Source organism: Equus quagga, chromosome 10 (genome assembly GCF_021613505.1).
Source record: "Equus quagga isolate Etosha38 chromosome 10, UCLA_HA_Equagga_1.0, whole genome shotgun sequence".
Taxonomy (NCBI): Eukaryota; Metazoa; Chordata; class Mammalia; order Perissodactyla; family Equidae; genus Equus; species Equus quagga.
The window spans coordinates 108,497,385-108,512,116 of NC_060276.1; the positions used below are offsets into that span (position 1 = coordinate 108,497,385).

General features: G+C 39.1%; 1 protein-coding gene across 5 annotated transcripts in view; it reads right to left on the minus strand.

The window, feature by feature from the left end:
• Positions 1–14,732, minus strand: part of PPEF1 (protein phosphatase with EF-hand domain 1) — a 121,738-nt gene that overhangs the window by 20,587 nt on the left and 86,419 nt on the right. For all 5 annotated transcript variants that reach the window (XM_046672691.1, XM_046672689.1, XM_046672690.1 and 2 more), the window contains 3 exons: positions 14,528–14,564; positions 13,462–13,611; positions 8,390–8,536 (listed from right to left, as the gene is read on the minus strand). In XM_046672691.1, the coding sequence (XP_046528647.1) occupies positions 8,390–8,536; positions 13,462–13,611; positions 14,528–14,564 (334 nt within the window). The remainder of the gene's footprint in view (positions 1–8,389; positions 8,537–13,461; positions 13,612–14,527; positions 14,565–14,732) is intronic.

Sequence of the window (14,732 nt, forward strand, 5' to 3'; positions counted from 1 at the left end):
AAACTAGCTTTGTCACTAATGCTGTGCAACCTTGAGAAAACTCTCTGAGTCTCATTTTCTAGATCTTTAAAATCAGAGGTTTAGGCTAGATGACTTGTGAAGCATCTCAAAATTCTGAAAAACTATGATCCTGAGTCCGTATTTTCCATGCTTCTTTTGAGGGCATGAAGAAGCATGCATTTTAAGTTGTGCAGTTATTCTAATGGGTCCAAATCAGGTCTTAAGAAGAAGACCAGAAAAGGCTGTCCCACTAAACCTGACTGTACACCCATTTACAGGTTTGGTATTGAAGGAGAGCCAGAAATAAGTGAGGGGAAAGACAGTGAGGTGGAGAGAAGAATAGAACTGGTAGGAAAGCTACTCTGGAAAGATAAACAGCTGGTCAGAACTGAACACTTGGCACCAGGAACATACCAGACACTTTCAGAGTTTTTGATGATTGATTGAAGTAAGAATTAAAACCACCCAAAGAAAATTCAGAGCAGGTTTCTCCTTTCTCTCCCACTGAATTCCAACATTGGCACCACCCTATCCTACAAATAAATGGAACCCATTTACTTTGCTGGTGTCTGCGACAAAAATAACACTTGCATTTTAAACTGAGCCATATCTGGCTCTTACACCATGAATTCATGTTTGGAGGACATGATTTGACCTTTAGTATAATGAAGGAGGAAACATGAACTCAAGGAGTTGTGTTTCATAAGGAGGGGATTAAGTTTTAAATTCCTACATGAGATGCAAGTCATTTATAGCAAAAATTACCCTTAGAAAAAAACCTCTTAACTTACCCTTAAAGCACAGTATACATGATTTTGTATCTACAACCCTATACAATAATGTGGATGTGTGAATATTTCATATATGTGATAATGTACAATATGATACATTATCTGAAAATAAAATTTTACTTTTTCTCCTTTTGCCATACACATATAGTTAAAATTTACATAAATTAAATGTATATATGATGAGACTTTGTTGAACTAGAATAAGCATTGACCAAGGAGTTAACTCTTCAAGTGTCACCTGTGTCACCTTGGACAAGGCACTTAACCTATTCAGGCCTTAGTTTGCTCCTCAGTGAGATGAGGAAGATATATCTAACACTCAGTTTTCTTTGATTCAAAGTCATAAGGGGTTTCAGTTTCACAGAAATGAACTTCTTCAGGATCATCCGTTCCATGAGTTCTGCCTTTCTTTTTCTCTGTCTAGCATTCATTCACTTGACTAGGTTTACCCAGACTGTGGCCACAACATAGATTTAATTCCGAGGCTCACAAACACAAAACTCTACGCAGGGGCTTTTGTTGGTGAAACAAACTCTTCAGCAGAGACAGTCCTTCCTCTCAACAACATCCTCTGAAATGCACGGGCCTTTTGGGTGGTTAAGTGCACGAAAGAATAATTATTCACAATATTCTTTCCTCAAATTTTTCAAACCAGAAATGGGAAGTTTTACTGAATGACAGCTTTTATATGACCTGGTCAACAAAAATCTATTTGTATCTCAGCCTTTAAACACCCTAAATCCAAAATAAATCCTGCAAGAAGTGCCCTGTGCTTGTCTGCAGTTTTAAGTAATCCAGTTTCCAAAAGTATACTTTGGGAGAGAGTTAATAGCTCTGAAAAATGTGTCTAAATGCTTTTCTTCTTCTAAGACACTAATACTATAGATTCACTATCCTTTTGTATTTTCCCTTGGTTATGTGTCCTCCTTCCAGCTTTTGAACATGCCATTTTAAAAGCTGTGCTCAGCGCAACCCTTCCAGCCAGGTACCTAGATTTCTTTAGATGCCTACTCCTTGTCTACCCATTGCCTCATTGGATGAGGGGAGATTAGAGTAGTTCATTTCCTTCTTGAGACCTCCTATTACTCCTAAGTGACCTTTCCCTTAGAAAGAGAGCATGGGCATTAGAGTGCGAGCTAGGAAAAAATCCTGCTCTATCATTTAGTGTCTAGCCAAGTGACTACAAACAAGCCGTTTCACTCCTGGAAGCCTTCTTAATGAGGCTGACTAGCCTATTTAAAATTTCACTCTACCTCCAGTTCTTCTGCTTCCCCTCAGCTTGTTCTAGTTTTTAATTCTTTCCATAGAATTTCTCACTTAACATATTATATCATTTACTTGCTTATTATTATGTTATTATTTAACTCCTCCCATTAGAATGTAAGCTCCATGAGGTAACAGAACTTTGGTCATTGACATTCTCAAAAGTCTAGAAAAGTGCCTGACATATAGTAGGTGCTCAATAAATACTTGTTAAATGAATGAATGAAGACAAGGGAGTCACTTGGGATATAAATAATTAAAATTATTTTTTAAACCTCTCTGGCCTCCTTCTTGTTGCAAGTCTGTCCTAAAGGAAGAGTATCACACTTGTCTCTAAACAGTGACTTAGCTATGAGTACATATATCTCCCACACTTCAGTGAACATAAGATAGAATTAAATTATAGCACTCTGCCAAGAATGCACTTCCATGAGCATGGGACAAATAAAGAGCCTATGATCTTTATTATAACATAGCTTATAGGTATTAAGAAATAAAGTAGTCATGAAATGTGTTTTTATCTGGAAATTTCAACTCTAGCTAACTAAACTATGCATATCCACTATATACCAGGAACTGAGGAAAGAAAATTAAGGGCACAACTGAAATTATTAAAACATTGGGAATGATATTCTGGTCAATCTTACCCTGCATCAGCTCTAGTCATGTACATGGAGTCTGTAAGATGCCTCATCTATATTGTTGGGGCAGGTGGAGGTTCTATTACAGAATAATGACCCCCAGTCCCCTCCTTCCCACTTCTTAAGGTTCCATCTCTCTATAATTCTAACTCATCTAAGCTTCTAGAGGCCACAATTTCCTTTTTGTGCAACTCCAATATCTTTCGCATCATCCTTTTTATTCACCACAATCCTAGAAGTGCTTGTTCTAATTTTTGGTCTTCGGAATTTGGATGTCAAAATTTAAGGAGGCATCTTTTCCTACTTGCTATAGGATACCTCTTATACTTACTTGATTTTTAAATACTTTGGATGCAGAATCCAGTAATGAATTCTATTTCTCTCTTACTACCCCCTCCCCTCACTCTCTATCCCCCACCTCTTTCTCCTCATTGATTAGATTATATCTACAGCAGAAATCAAATTTGGGCAACATTGTCCGCAATCAAGGTATAAGGGTACAGAATCAAGAAATAGAGGCTTCTTGGGGGTAAGCAATTAGAAGTCTGGTAGTTCCATGACAGTAGTAGCAACAGTAGACCAGCTAGAAGTTTAAAAGACAGAATCAGGGAAAGAGACAGATGAGAAGAGCCCTCTTGGGCCAGAATAAGCCTCAAAGATTGTTAACACCCTGCCGTGCAAAAAAGTTCAACTTTAATTGGATCAGACTGTAGAGCTATTTGTGAATCCCAAGGCATTGCTAAAAACAATAGTGCAATCAGCTGGCAGTTAGTGAAGGCTAATAGCTGGATCTGATACAAAGAGAGGCAGATGGGCCAAAGCTTAAAGGGAAAATCAGGGAAAGAGACAAAAAGAACCTAGCCAAAACTACAACCATCCCCAGTAGTCAGGGAAACTGAGTGCATGCCCAAGGCAGCACCCTGTGAGGAGTGACATCAGGGGCTACACACTGAGAGGGAATAGACTTCACTGAACTAGTCCACACAAGCCACTAAACAAATAAATGAGCAAAAAAGCAAATAACAACAACTAGCCCCAGAGGAGTGTGGGAATAACTATCTAGAGTTATTATGATGTATTACCTAAAATGTCCAGTTTTCAACAAAAAAATTACAAGACATGCAAAGAAAAAAATACACAGGGAAAAACAAGCAGGCAATAGAAATTGCCTTTGAGGGGATTAGATGTTGACTTAGCAGTCAAAGATTTCAAAGCTACTATTATAAATATGTTCAAAGACAGATATATATAAAACACTCTGCTCAACAAGAACAGAATACATTTTCTTCTCAAGAGCATGAGGCACATTCTCCAAGACAGACCATATGCTAGGCCATAAAAAAAGCCTCAATAAGTTTTAAAAGGATTTAAATCATGCAAAGTATGTTCTCCAACCACAACTGAATTCAAGTAGAAATCAATAAGAGAAGGAAACATGGGAAATTCACAAATATGCAGAAATTAAACAACACACTCCTAAATAACATATGGGTTAAAGAAGAAATCACAAGGGAAATTAGAAAGTTCTCTGAGATGAATGAAAATGAAAACACAACATAGCAAAACTTATGGGATGGAGCTAAAGCAGTACTTACAGGAAATTTTACAGCTTCATTAAGAAAGGGAAAAATCTCAAATCAATGACATTGACTTTCACCTTAGGAAACTAGAAAAAGAAGAGCAAATTAATCTAAAGTAAGCATAAGGAAGGAAATAATAAAGATTAGAGCAGAAATAAATGAAAGAGAGAATAGAAAACTAGAGAAAAGCCAATAAAACCAAAAGTTGGTCCTTTGAAAAGATCAATAACATTGACAAACATTAGTGAGACTGACCAAGAAAAAAAGAGGGAGACTCAAGTTACTAAAATCAGGAATGAAAGAGGAGACATGACTACTGACCTTACAGAAATTTAAATATATATAATATATATATTATATAACATACATATTTATGTAATACTACAAACAACTCTAGGCCAACAAATTAGATAAATTAGATGAAGGACAAATTTCAAGATACAAACTATCAAGACTACCAAGATACAAACTACTCAAGAAGAAATAGAAAATCAGAATAGAACTATAGCAAGAAACAAGATTGAATTAGTAATTTTAAAACTCCTACAAAGAAAAGCCTAGGCTCAGATGGTTTCACTGGTGAATTCTACCAAACATTTTAGGAAGAATTAATATCACTCCTTCACAAACTCCTCCAAAAATAGAAGAGGAGATAACACTTCCCAATCCATTCTATGAGGCCAAATTTATACTAATACAAAGACATCATAAGAAAAGAAAACTATAAAACAATATCCTCTATGAATGTAGGTGTAAAAATCCTCAAAAAAATGTTAGCAAACTGAAGCCAGCAACATACAAAATGGATTACACACCATGACCAAGTGAGATTTATCCCAGGAATGTAAGGTTGGCTTAACATCTAAAATTAATCAATGTAATACACCATACTAATAGAATAAAGGACAAACACCACATGATCATCTTAATAGATGCAGAAAAAGCATTTGACAAAATCCAACACCCTTTTGTGATAAAAACACTCAACAAAGTAGGCACAGAAGAGTACTTCCTCAATCTGATGGAGGACAATTAATATACAAACACAAAGCTAATATACTCAATGGTGAAAGACTGAATGCTTCTCTCTAATATCAGGAATAAGACAAGGACGTCTATTCTTACCACTTCTATTCAACACTGTACTGGAGGTTCTAGACAGGGCAATTAAGCAAGAAAAAGAAATAAAAGGCAGCCAGATTGGAAAGGAGGAAGCAAAATTATTTCTATCCACAGATAACACACTCTTGTATATAGAAAGTCCCAAAGGAATCAACTAAAAACCATCAGAATGAATAAACAAGTTGATCAAGGTTCACAACACAAGATCAGTATACAAAAGTCAATTGTATATCTATACACTGGCAATGAACAATCCAAAATGTAATTAAGAAAACAATTCTAGTTACAATAGCACCAAAAATACTTAGGAATAAATTAGGAATAACTTTAACAAAACAAGCACCTCAGTGTATGTGATTATAAAACACTGTTGAAATTAAAGATCTAAATAAATTCATGTTCATGGAACTGAAGATATAATATTGTTAAGATTGCAATTGTACCCAAATTTATCCACAGACTCAAGGCAATCTCTACCAAAATCCTAACCGTTTTTTGATAGAAATTGACAAACAGATCCTAAAATTCATATGGAAATTCAAGGGACCCAGAATAGTCAAAACAACCCAGAAAAAGAAGAACAAAGGTGGAAAACTCACATTTCTCAGTTTCAAAACTTTCTACAAAGCTACAGTAATCAAAACTGTATAGTACTGATGTAAGGATAGACATATAGATCATGGAATAGAATTAGGAGTCTAGAAATAAACTTTCATATTTATAGTCAATTGATTTTTGATAAGAGTGCCAAGAAAATTCAATGAAAATAGTCTTTTTAACAAATGGTGCTGGGATAACTGGATATCCACATGCAACAGAATGAATTTGGACACCTACCTCACACTGTACAGAAAAATTAACTCAAAATTAATCAGACACCTAAATGTAAAAGATAAAACTATGACTCTCTTAGAAGAAAACATAGGAATAAATCTTCATGACTTTGGGTTAGGCAATGGCTTCTTAGATACACCAAAAGTGTAAGAAAAAAGAAAAAATAGATACGTGGATTTCATCAAAATTAAAAACTTCTGTGCTGCACATAATACCATCAAGAAGGCGAAAAGATAGCTCACAGAATGGAGAGAATATTTGCAAATAATATAAGGGATAAGGGATTTATATCCAGAATATATAAAGAACTCTTATAATGCAATAACAAAAATAAATAATTTTCAAAATGGGTAAAGGATCTGAATAGACGTTTCTCCAAAGAAGATATACAAATGGCCAATAAGCACATGAAAAGATGCTCAGCATCATTAATCATCAGAGAAATGCCAAAATCACGATGAGATTACATCTCACACCCACTAGAATGGTCATAATCAAAAGGATAGACAACAATTGTTAGGATGCAGAGAAATTGGAACTTTCATACATTGGTGATTGCAATGTAAAATAGTGCAGTTGATGTGGATTAAGGCTGCCCCAGCTAGAGAAGCCCAAGGTGACCTGGCCTACATGCCAAACTATACGACCCAGTGGACTTTTTTTATGGTATGAATTAGGACCGCCCCAGGGAGAGAAGCCCGGGGCATCCTCACCTACATGCCGATCTATATGGCCAGATTTGTATCTAAAGTTATATGACCGCACAATAACCAGACCCCATCTGCACTGAAATCATTTAATGACTTTTTACATCATCTTTTCTTTTTTTCCAGTAAAAATAAGTCACGTACCCATGCCTTATAAAATTAGCCCTAACCCTCAACTCGGGGCAGCAGCAGGAGCTCTGAGTGCCCGTGGGTCCTGTCCCCACGCACCAGCTCTGACTGCCCATGGGTCCCGTCCCCATGCGGCAGCAGCAGGAGCTCTGACTGCCCGTGGGTCCTGTCCCCACGCACCAGCTCTGACTGCCCATGGGTCCCGTCCCCATGCGGCAGCAGCAGGAGCTCTGACTGCCCGTGGGTCTTGTCCCCACACACCAGCTCTGCCTGCCCATGGGTCCTGTCCCCATGCCAGCGGGGGCAGCAGCAGAAGCTCTGACTGCCTGTGGGTCTTGTCCCCACACACCAGCTCTGCCTGCCCATGGGTCCTGTCCCCATGCCAGTGGGGGCAGCAGAAGCGGCGGCAGCAGAAGCTCTGACTGCCCATGGGTCCGGTCCCCATGCTATTCCACACTATTCTCTAAATAAAACAGCACTACTGCCAGATCTTGAGAGTCTAAGAAATCTTTCTTTCGACTCCTCGGCTCACCGACCCCGCATCACAGTCACTTGGGAAAACAATTTGGAAGTCTCTCAAAATGTTAAATAAACTTAGAATTATCTTATGACCCAGCAATGCCGCTCCTAGGTATATACCCATAAAAATGAAAACACATGTCCACACAAAAACTTGCATGCGAATGTTCATAGCAGCATTATTCTTAACAGCCAAAAAGTGGAAACAACCCATATGTCCACCTACTGATGAATAAATAAGCAAAAGTGCTATATGCATACAATGGAATATTATTCAGCAATAAAAAGAAAATGAAGCACTGATACATCCTACAACATGGATGAACTTCAAAACATTGGGCTGAGTAAAAGAAGCCAGACACAAAAGATTGCATATTGTATGGGTCCATCTCTATAACATGTCCAGAATAGGCATCTCTATAAAGACCAAAAGTAGACTGGTAGTTGCCTAAGGCTGTGGCGGGGACCGGGGGTGGGGGAGGTGGCTGGAGAGGGAGTGAGGAGTGACTGGTAATAGGTATACAGTTTCTTTTTCAGGTGAATGAAAATGTTCTAAAATTAGATTGTGGTGATAGTTGCACAACACTGTGAATATACCAAAAACCATTGAATTACATACTTTAAATGAGTGAATTACATGGTATGTGAATTAGATCTCAATAAAGCTGTTAAAAATATAGTGATAAATTCAGAGAAAAGGATATGATGTGCTTATAAGTCACTTTTATCTATATATTGTAACGGACAACATCATCTATGCTACGTCTTCCTTTGCCATTGTGGTGAACACTTTGATTACCTACCTGTTCCCATTCATGCTTTGTTAACTGTTCAGAGAGGGATCCACTTGTTCTGACTCCTCGAGGCACAGCAGTTGTACCTACTTTATTTTTCAAGTCAGTAGCATAGTCTTCATCTATTGGAAATGGTGGCATCAGCACAGATTTCATCTAGAAAACAAATTCACGCTTTAGCCAAACCCTATGCTTACTGTGCTCCATGCAGAAACTTCAGTACCAGTTGCTATTGTCTATATTGTGCCTCAACTCAGTGAAAAACACATGGTCACCTTTTCCATCTCACCCACCTCCTTTATCTTATTGATCCAGTGATCTCTATAAAGTGGGCCTATTAAATTGTTTGTACATTTTTCAACTCAAGACACTGCCACACAGGAAAAGTTTCCCATTAGAGTTTCTAAAGGACCCCAGAGGCATAAATGTCAGTGCTAGACATGTTCTGAGGCATCATCACAGGGAATGGAAGCTACTAAGGGAAAACTAGTCTCCTGAGCTTTTATCCATACATGGGTCTAAGAGAGAACCAAAAGGCTTTGAGTTCAGAAACACCTCTTAAGATGGCGGCTGCTTTTCATTTTATTGTGTTTTCCAGGAGAAATGAAATGAAAGAACGTACATCTGTGTCCAGGCAAGTACTCAGAGGACAGAAGTTGAAAACTTTGGAAGCCCTTCAACTTAAATGCGATGTGGTTCACAATCTGACCCTGCCAGCAATTGGTTATGTTCTCTAATCTTAGCAACAAAAGTGATGCATTTCTTTGGAAAATAAAATGTCTTTCTGATAGCACATCAATTACTATAATCCCTTCTTCATTCCCTTACATAACTTGAGACTGCAATTTTATACTTGTCTCTTTATACAAAACAATTTGAAACAATACTTCTGTTACTTTGGTGGCCTTAGTTCAGTGATGGACAATTCTCTGTGGTAGGCACTTAGTTTCTTCTATAAACTAGGGTGGATATGAAATCTTACCTTTATTTTTCAAAAATAAAATTGAATCTTAGTCTGAGGTCCTGTCTCATTGAAATGGTTGGAAATTCAATCTCAGCTATTATTAGTGAGTTCACAGCCTACCCTCCCCGTCTCCCCCCAGCAAATGTCCCCAGGTCTTAGCAGAGCAGAATATTCTGGGAAGACACTCTGGACTTTGGTCCACACAATTTACTTCTGATAAGCTCATTGGGCAAGGCCACATGGTCTTTCTCTCTCTCTCTTTTTTTTTTTAAAGATTGGCACCTGAGCTAACAACTGTGGCCAATCTTTTTTTTTTTCTGCTTTATCTCCCCAAATCCCCCCTGGTACATAGTTGTATATCCTAGTTGCAGGTCCTTCTAGTTGTGGCATATGGACGCCGCCTCAACGTGGCCTGACGAGCGGTGCCATGTCTGCGCCCAGGATCCGAACCCTGGGCTGCTGCAGCAGAGCGCGCGAACTTAACCACTCAGCTACGGGGCCGGCCCCCCCCCCCTTTTTTAATTGATCTAATGTTGGTTTATAATTATATAGGTTTCATGTATACAACATTATCATTTGACTTCTGTATAAACTACAGTGTGTTCACTACCAAAATCTAGTTTCCATCCATCACCCACATGGTCTCTTAAGTATGTGTGGCTCTGCTGTTTCCTATGCCGCTTGGGATCAGGATACTTTGCCCAGCCACCGCAAAGTACCACACTATCATTTTCTCCTGGGGATCCTACTAGCCATCCTTGCCCCCGCAAGGTACCACACTATCATTTTCTCCTGGGGGTCCTACTAGCCATCCTTTCCCCCACCTCCTGCCAGGGAGTTTGAAGAATATTAAATCAGAGTCTTAGTCTTATAGAACCTTCCTTCTCTGTCCCTTTGCATTGACTCACCAACCTGCCTACGTTACAAAATGCCTTTAAGGAACCTAGAATGGAGGCTATCATCAGGTTCCCCCAACTCTACCCCTCCCCTATTAACAATCAGACCACCACAACAGGAGTAAAGCAGGAAGCATGGTCACCCCTACACTTGGAGGGTCCTAAGGGATGGGAAAGTGGGGGTTATAAAATTGGACTTGAAAATCTACTTTTGTATCTCATCTGGTAGAGTTCCAAAGGCTTGAACCTACTGCTTTCATTACAGTTCAATTATATTTAATATAACAAGTATGTGCTGCCAATTCAACCTCACTCTAGGCGACAGAAGACACAAAAAAGATACAAGTCAAATTTCTATCTTTAAAACCAGTCTCATGAGTAGATGGAACAATGATCCCCAAAGGAGACGAAATTTGAGGTATCCTGAGACAATTCCTGGCCCCAAAACTTCTCCCCAGGGTCTGTCTTGGTGACTGAAATTCCAACCTCAGTTCCAAGTATCAGGAAAAAGAGGAGGGAGTCGGAGAAGAGAGCTTTATGTTCAGAGCTCACTCTATGCTGTTTTCTTCATCTAGGTAATTGTATTTAATCTTTCCTACAATTCAATACGGTAGGCATTTTTAGCTTCAATGTACAGTGTGGAAACTGAGGCTTAGAAAACTTTAGTACCTTGCCCATTCACCCAGCCACAAAGTGGCAGAGCAGAGCATAAAGCTAGCTACACCTGTCTGATGTCAGAGCCTCATTGTTTACAAGGTCCAGATGGCTCTCAACTTGGGGTTTCCAAAGAAATAGTAATGGGCATTCCAGAGACATGCTCTCAATATTTCACAAAGCCCTAGAGAGGGCTAGCTGCTCAGGCTAAACTCAGGAAAAGTTTCCAATCTGATCAATTGGTAGTGGCTGCCATGACTGATTAGCACGGTTGTCACAGGGAAGGTGGTGGTGGTGGAGTGTCACATTCATGCCATGTTCTTGCCAATATGTGACTGACAGAAACATGTTCCCTTGCTCTTGGCTAGAATCATATCCACTCATTATGTTAACACTGACTATTTCATGTTGATCGAAACATCTTATTGGCTTGACTATTTGCTTGATATCATGAGAAAGATGCCTTAAACTTAGAGTGGCCTTAAAATTTATTGCAATGGGATGCTTTTTGAGAGTAAAAGAAGGCACTATTAACAATTACACCAGGACAACAGGTGTAAACCAGGAAGTATGGTTATCACTGGGTGAGGTTGGGGACAGAGTATGTAAAATTACCACAGAATCAGGACAGGTGTTGTGAAAAACTTCCTATCCAGTTTTGTCTTAGGTTTGCCCTGCTTTGATCTTAAATCTCTTAGGAGATATTCAACGAACATTGACTAAGTGCTTACTACATCTTAGGTGCTGGGGTTCTATCAGTGAACCAGAGAAGCAGGGAAGGATAGTAAACAAACAGTATCATAATTCCTTATTTAATTTTGGTAATCGTTAAGAAGGATATGTACAAGGGGCTTGAGAGCATATAGAAGGGAATCTGGTATAGTCCGGAGGTCGTGGAAGGCTTTCCAGAGGGGGTATATATTTAAGTTGAAATTAAAAGGATAAGAAGAGGGGCCAGCCAGCTGGCATGGCAGGTAAGTTCACGCACTCTGCTTCAGCAGCCCTGAGTTCACAGGTTCGGATCATGTGCACAGACCTATACACTGCTCATCAACTCAGGCTGTGGCAGCATCCCACGTACAAAATAGAGGAAGACCTGCACAGATATTAGCTCAGGGACAATCTTCCTCAAGCAAAAAGAGGAGATTGGCAATGCATGTTAGCTCAGGGCCAATCTTCCTCACCAAAAAAAAAAAAAAAAAAAAAGGATGAGACGAAATTAACAGCAATATTATCATTCACATGTGTATAAAGGTTCCAAACACTCAAGGTGAATAGCAGTCATATTTCTGTCTATATCAAGCTAAATTCCGGCTCTAGACCTCAGTTGCCTAGATTGGTTGGAAACTGATTATCAGTCTCTGAGGGGTAAGGGTTCAGGTTTCTCACTAGGACCATATACAATCATCTGGCTCCAGAGCGGCTATTGGTTCTCACGCCCACATGACACCCCCTATGCCCCTGGTCTGAGGGCTTTGGCTGGCCTCTGGTACAGGAGGAAGACAACTCCATCACTTTGCAAGGCCCAGCCAAAGGAATCCTTCACTAAGTGTGGGAGCATTACAGGCCCCACATAGGCACTTCCCTTGGAGGTTCTATACATGTTCCTGCTCTGCTTCTGTTGTACTTAATACGATTACTTGGGTTTAAAATATTTCCCCAAAAATACCCTGAGCCGTTTGGAGTATAGTATAAGGGAAATCATATCAATTCAGAAACAAATTGCTGAGTGATTCCACTTCTCTGAAGTATCTAGAGTAGTCAAATTCATAGAGACAGAAAGTAGCATGGTGGTTGGCAGGGGCTGGAGGGAGGGGGAATGGGGAGTTATTGTTTAATGGGTAGAGCTTCAGTTTGGGAAGATAAAAAGTTCTGGAAATGGATGGTGCTGGTAGTAGTGATGGATGCACAACAATGTGAATGTACTTAATACCACTGAATTGTACACTTAAAAATGGTTAAAGTAGTAAATTTTATGTTACATATAGTTTACCACAATATTAATTAATTAGAGATTTTAATTTCTAAAAGTCAGGGTTTGTTACTTTTAGAAACTACACGAAATGCCAACATTTCCAAATTTTCCCATTTTCATCATGAATTAAAAAAATATTTTCCATATATAGAGGCTACCCAGTTAGTTATTTATCATGTAATCATAGATTTTCTTAAAATTTGTACTAATCTTTTTTTTTTAAGATTGGCACCTAAGCTAACAACTGTTGACAATCTTCTTTCTTTTCTTTCTGCTTTTTCTCCCCAAATCCCCCAGTACATAATTGCATATTTTAGTTGTGGGTCCTTCTAGTTGTGGCATGTGGGATGCCGCCTCAGCGTGGCCTGACGAGCGGTGCCATGTCCACACCCAGGATCCGAACCAGCGAAACCCTGGGCCGCCGCAGCAGAGCATTGAACTTAACCACTCGGCCATGGGGCCGGTCCCATGCACTAATCTTTTCAGAGTTACAACCATTAAAACACAAATGAATACAAAATAATAAATGGAAAGAGGTATGTATCCCCTTATAAATTTCTGAGATGAGATTCATGTAAACATTGCTTCTTACTTTGTTTCTTTCCATATGATGGAGTAAATTCAAGTCTGTGGACTCTGATATCCCACCATGTATGACCAGGACTTCATTATCAATGATTGTACCAATTGGGAGCCAGGTATAGACGTCTTCCAAGAGTTGTAAGATTTTTCTTCCATGTAGCTGTAAGTTAGAGCTTGAGTTAAGTTTTATTTTTCTGATAGGTTCAAGTTTATTGAATAGTCCCAACGTATGGACAAAAAGCAAGTTTTCATGCCACCCAAAGGATGTCAGCATGGAGTCACTAATCCTCTAGCATGCATTAGCTATGTCTTTTGATTCTATATTTTTGATACTTTGACATCTTGGTGCCTTGCTGATCCTGGAGGAGATGTTGCCCCTCCAAGGGCTAGTTAATTCCTAGAGATAGTAAATGACTGGCCTTTCCTATGCAAACCAACCAATTCAGAGCCCACTCTCCCAACTACCTCCTTTAGGGAGCTCTCACACTCAGGGCCACTATTCATTCCCCTCCCCTAATCATCCCAGGGCCAGGTATCAGATAACCTTGGACAACCTGTATGCCCTAGAGTCTGCTGAAATTATTCAAACTAGTCAATGGTAAACCTGCTTACACTGCCTCACCCATTCCTTCCCACAGAAACCACAATAAAGGCTCTTGTCCACGTTTTTCCCCTTGCTCCCTCTGCCTCTGACCAACTCTGGTGCTTCCCCATGTGGTCCCCAGTGTGGTGTGCCATGACTCCTAAAAAGTAAAAACCTTTTCCTTTATGACAGTCATTTCCATGTCTCCATGTTTTACCATACCTGAGTAAAACAAATCCTGGGAATCTTTAAAATAATAGAATATGTTTGTATTTATGCTGAAACTTACACAAAAGTTACAAAGAAAAAGCTTGGTTTAGTCCAGGAAGAAAATTAGATCTCTACCATGGCTAGGGCTTCCTGCTGTGCTTTTTTATTTATTGGCATGGATTCTGACTAGTTCTCCCATCACCCTTCCTGAAGGCTCTTTTTTTACTTCTATGTATAAACAGCAAAGGGAATGCAAAAAAAAAAAAAAGTATATGGGTCTTACCTTATATTTATGCAAAACTTCTTTTGTGAAGCCATATCTGAAAAAAACAATGGGATTTAAACTACTTAATTAAATGTTGACAACTCTTACTTACATGAATCATGCAAAATGGGGAACCCTTGACATCTCATTATCACAAGAACTCAAGAAACTAGACTTTAGTTGGAACTGACTACTACTTACCCAAGTCTTTGCCAGGTATGAT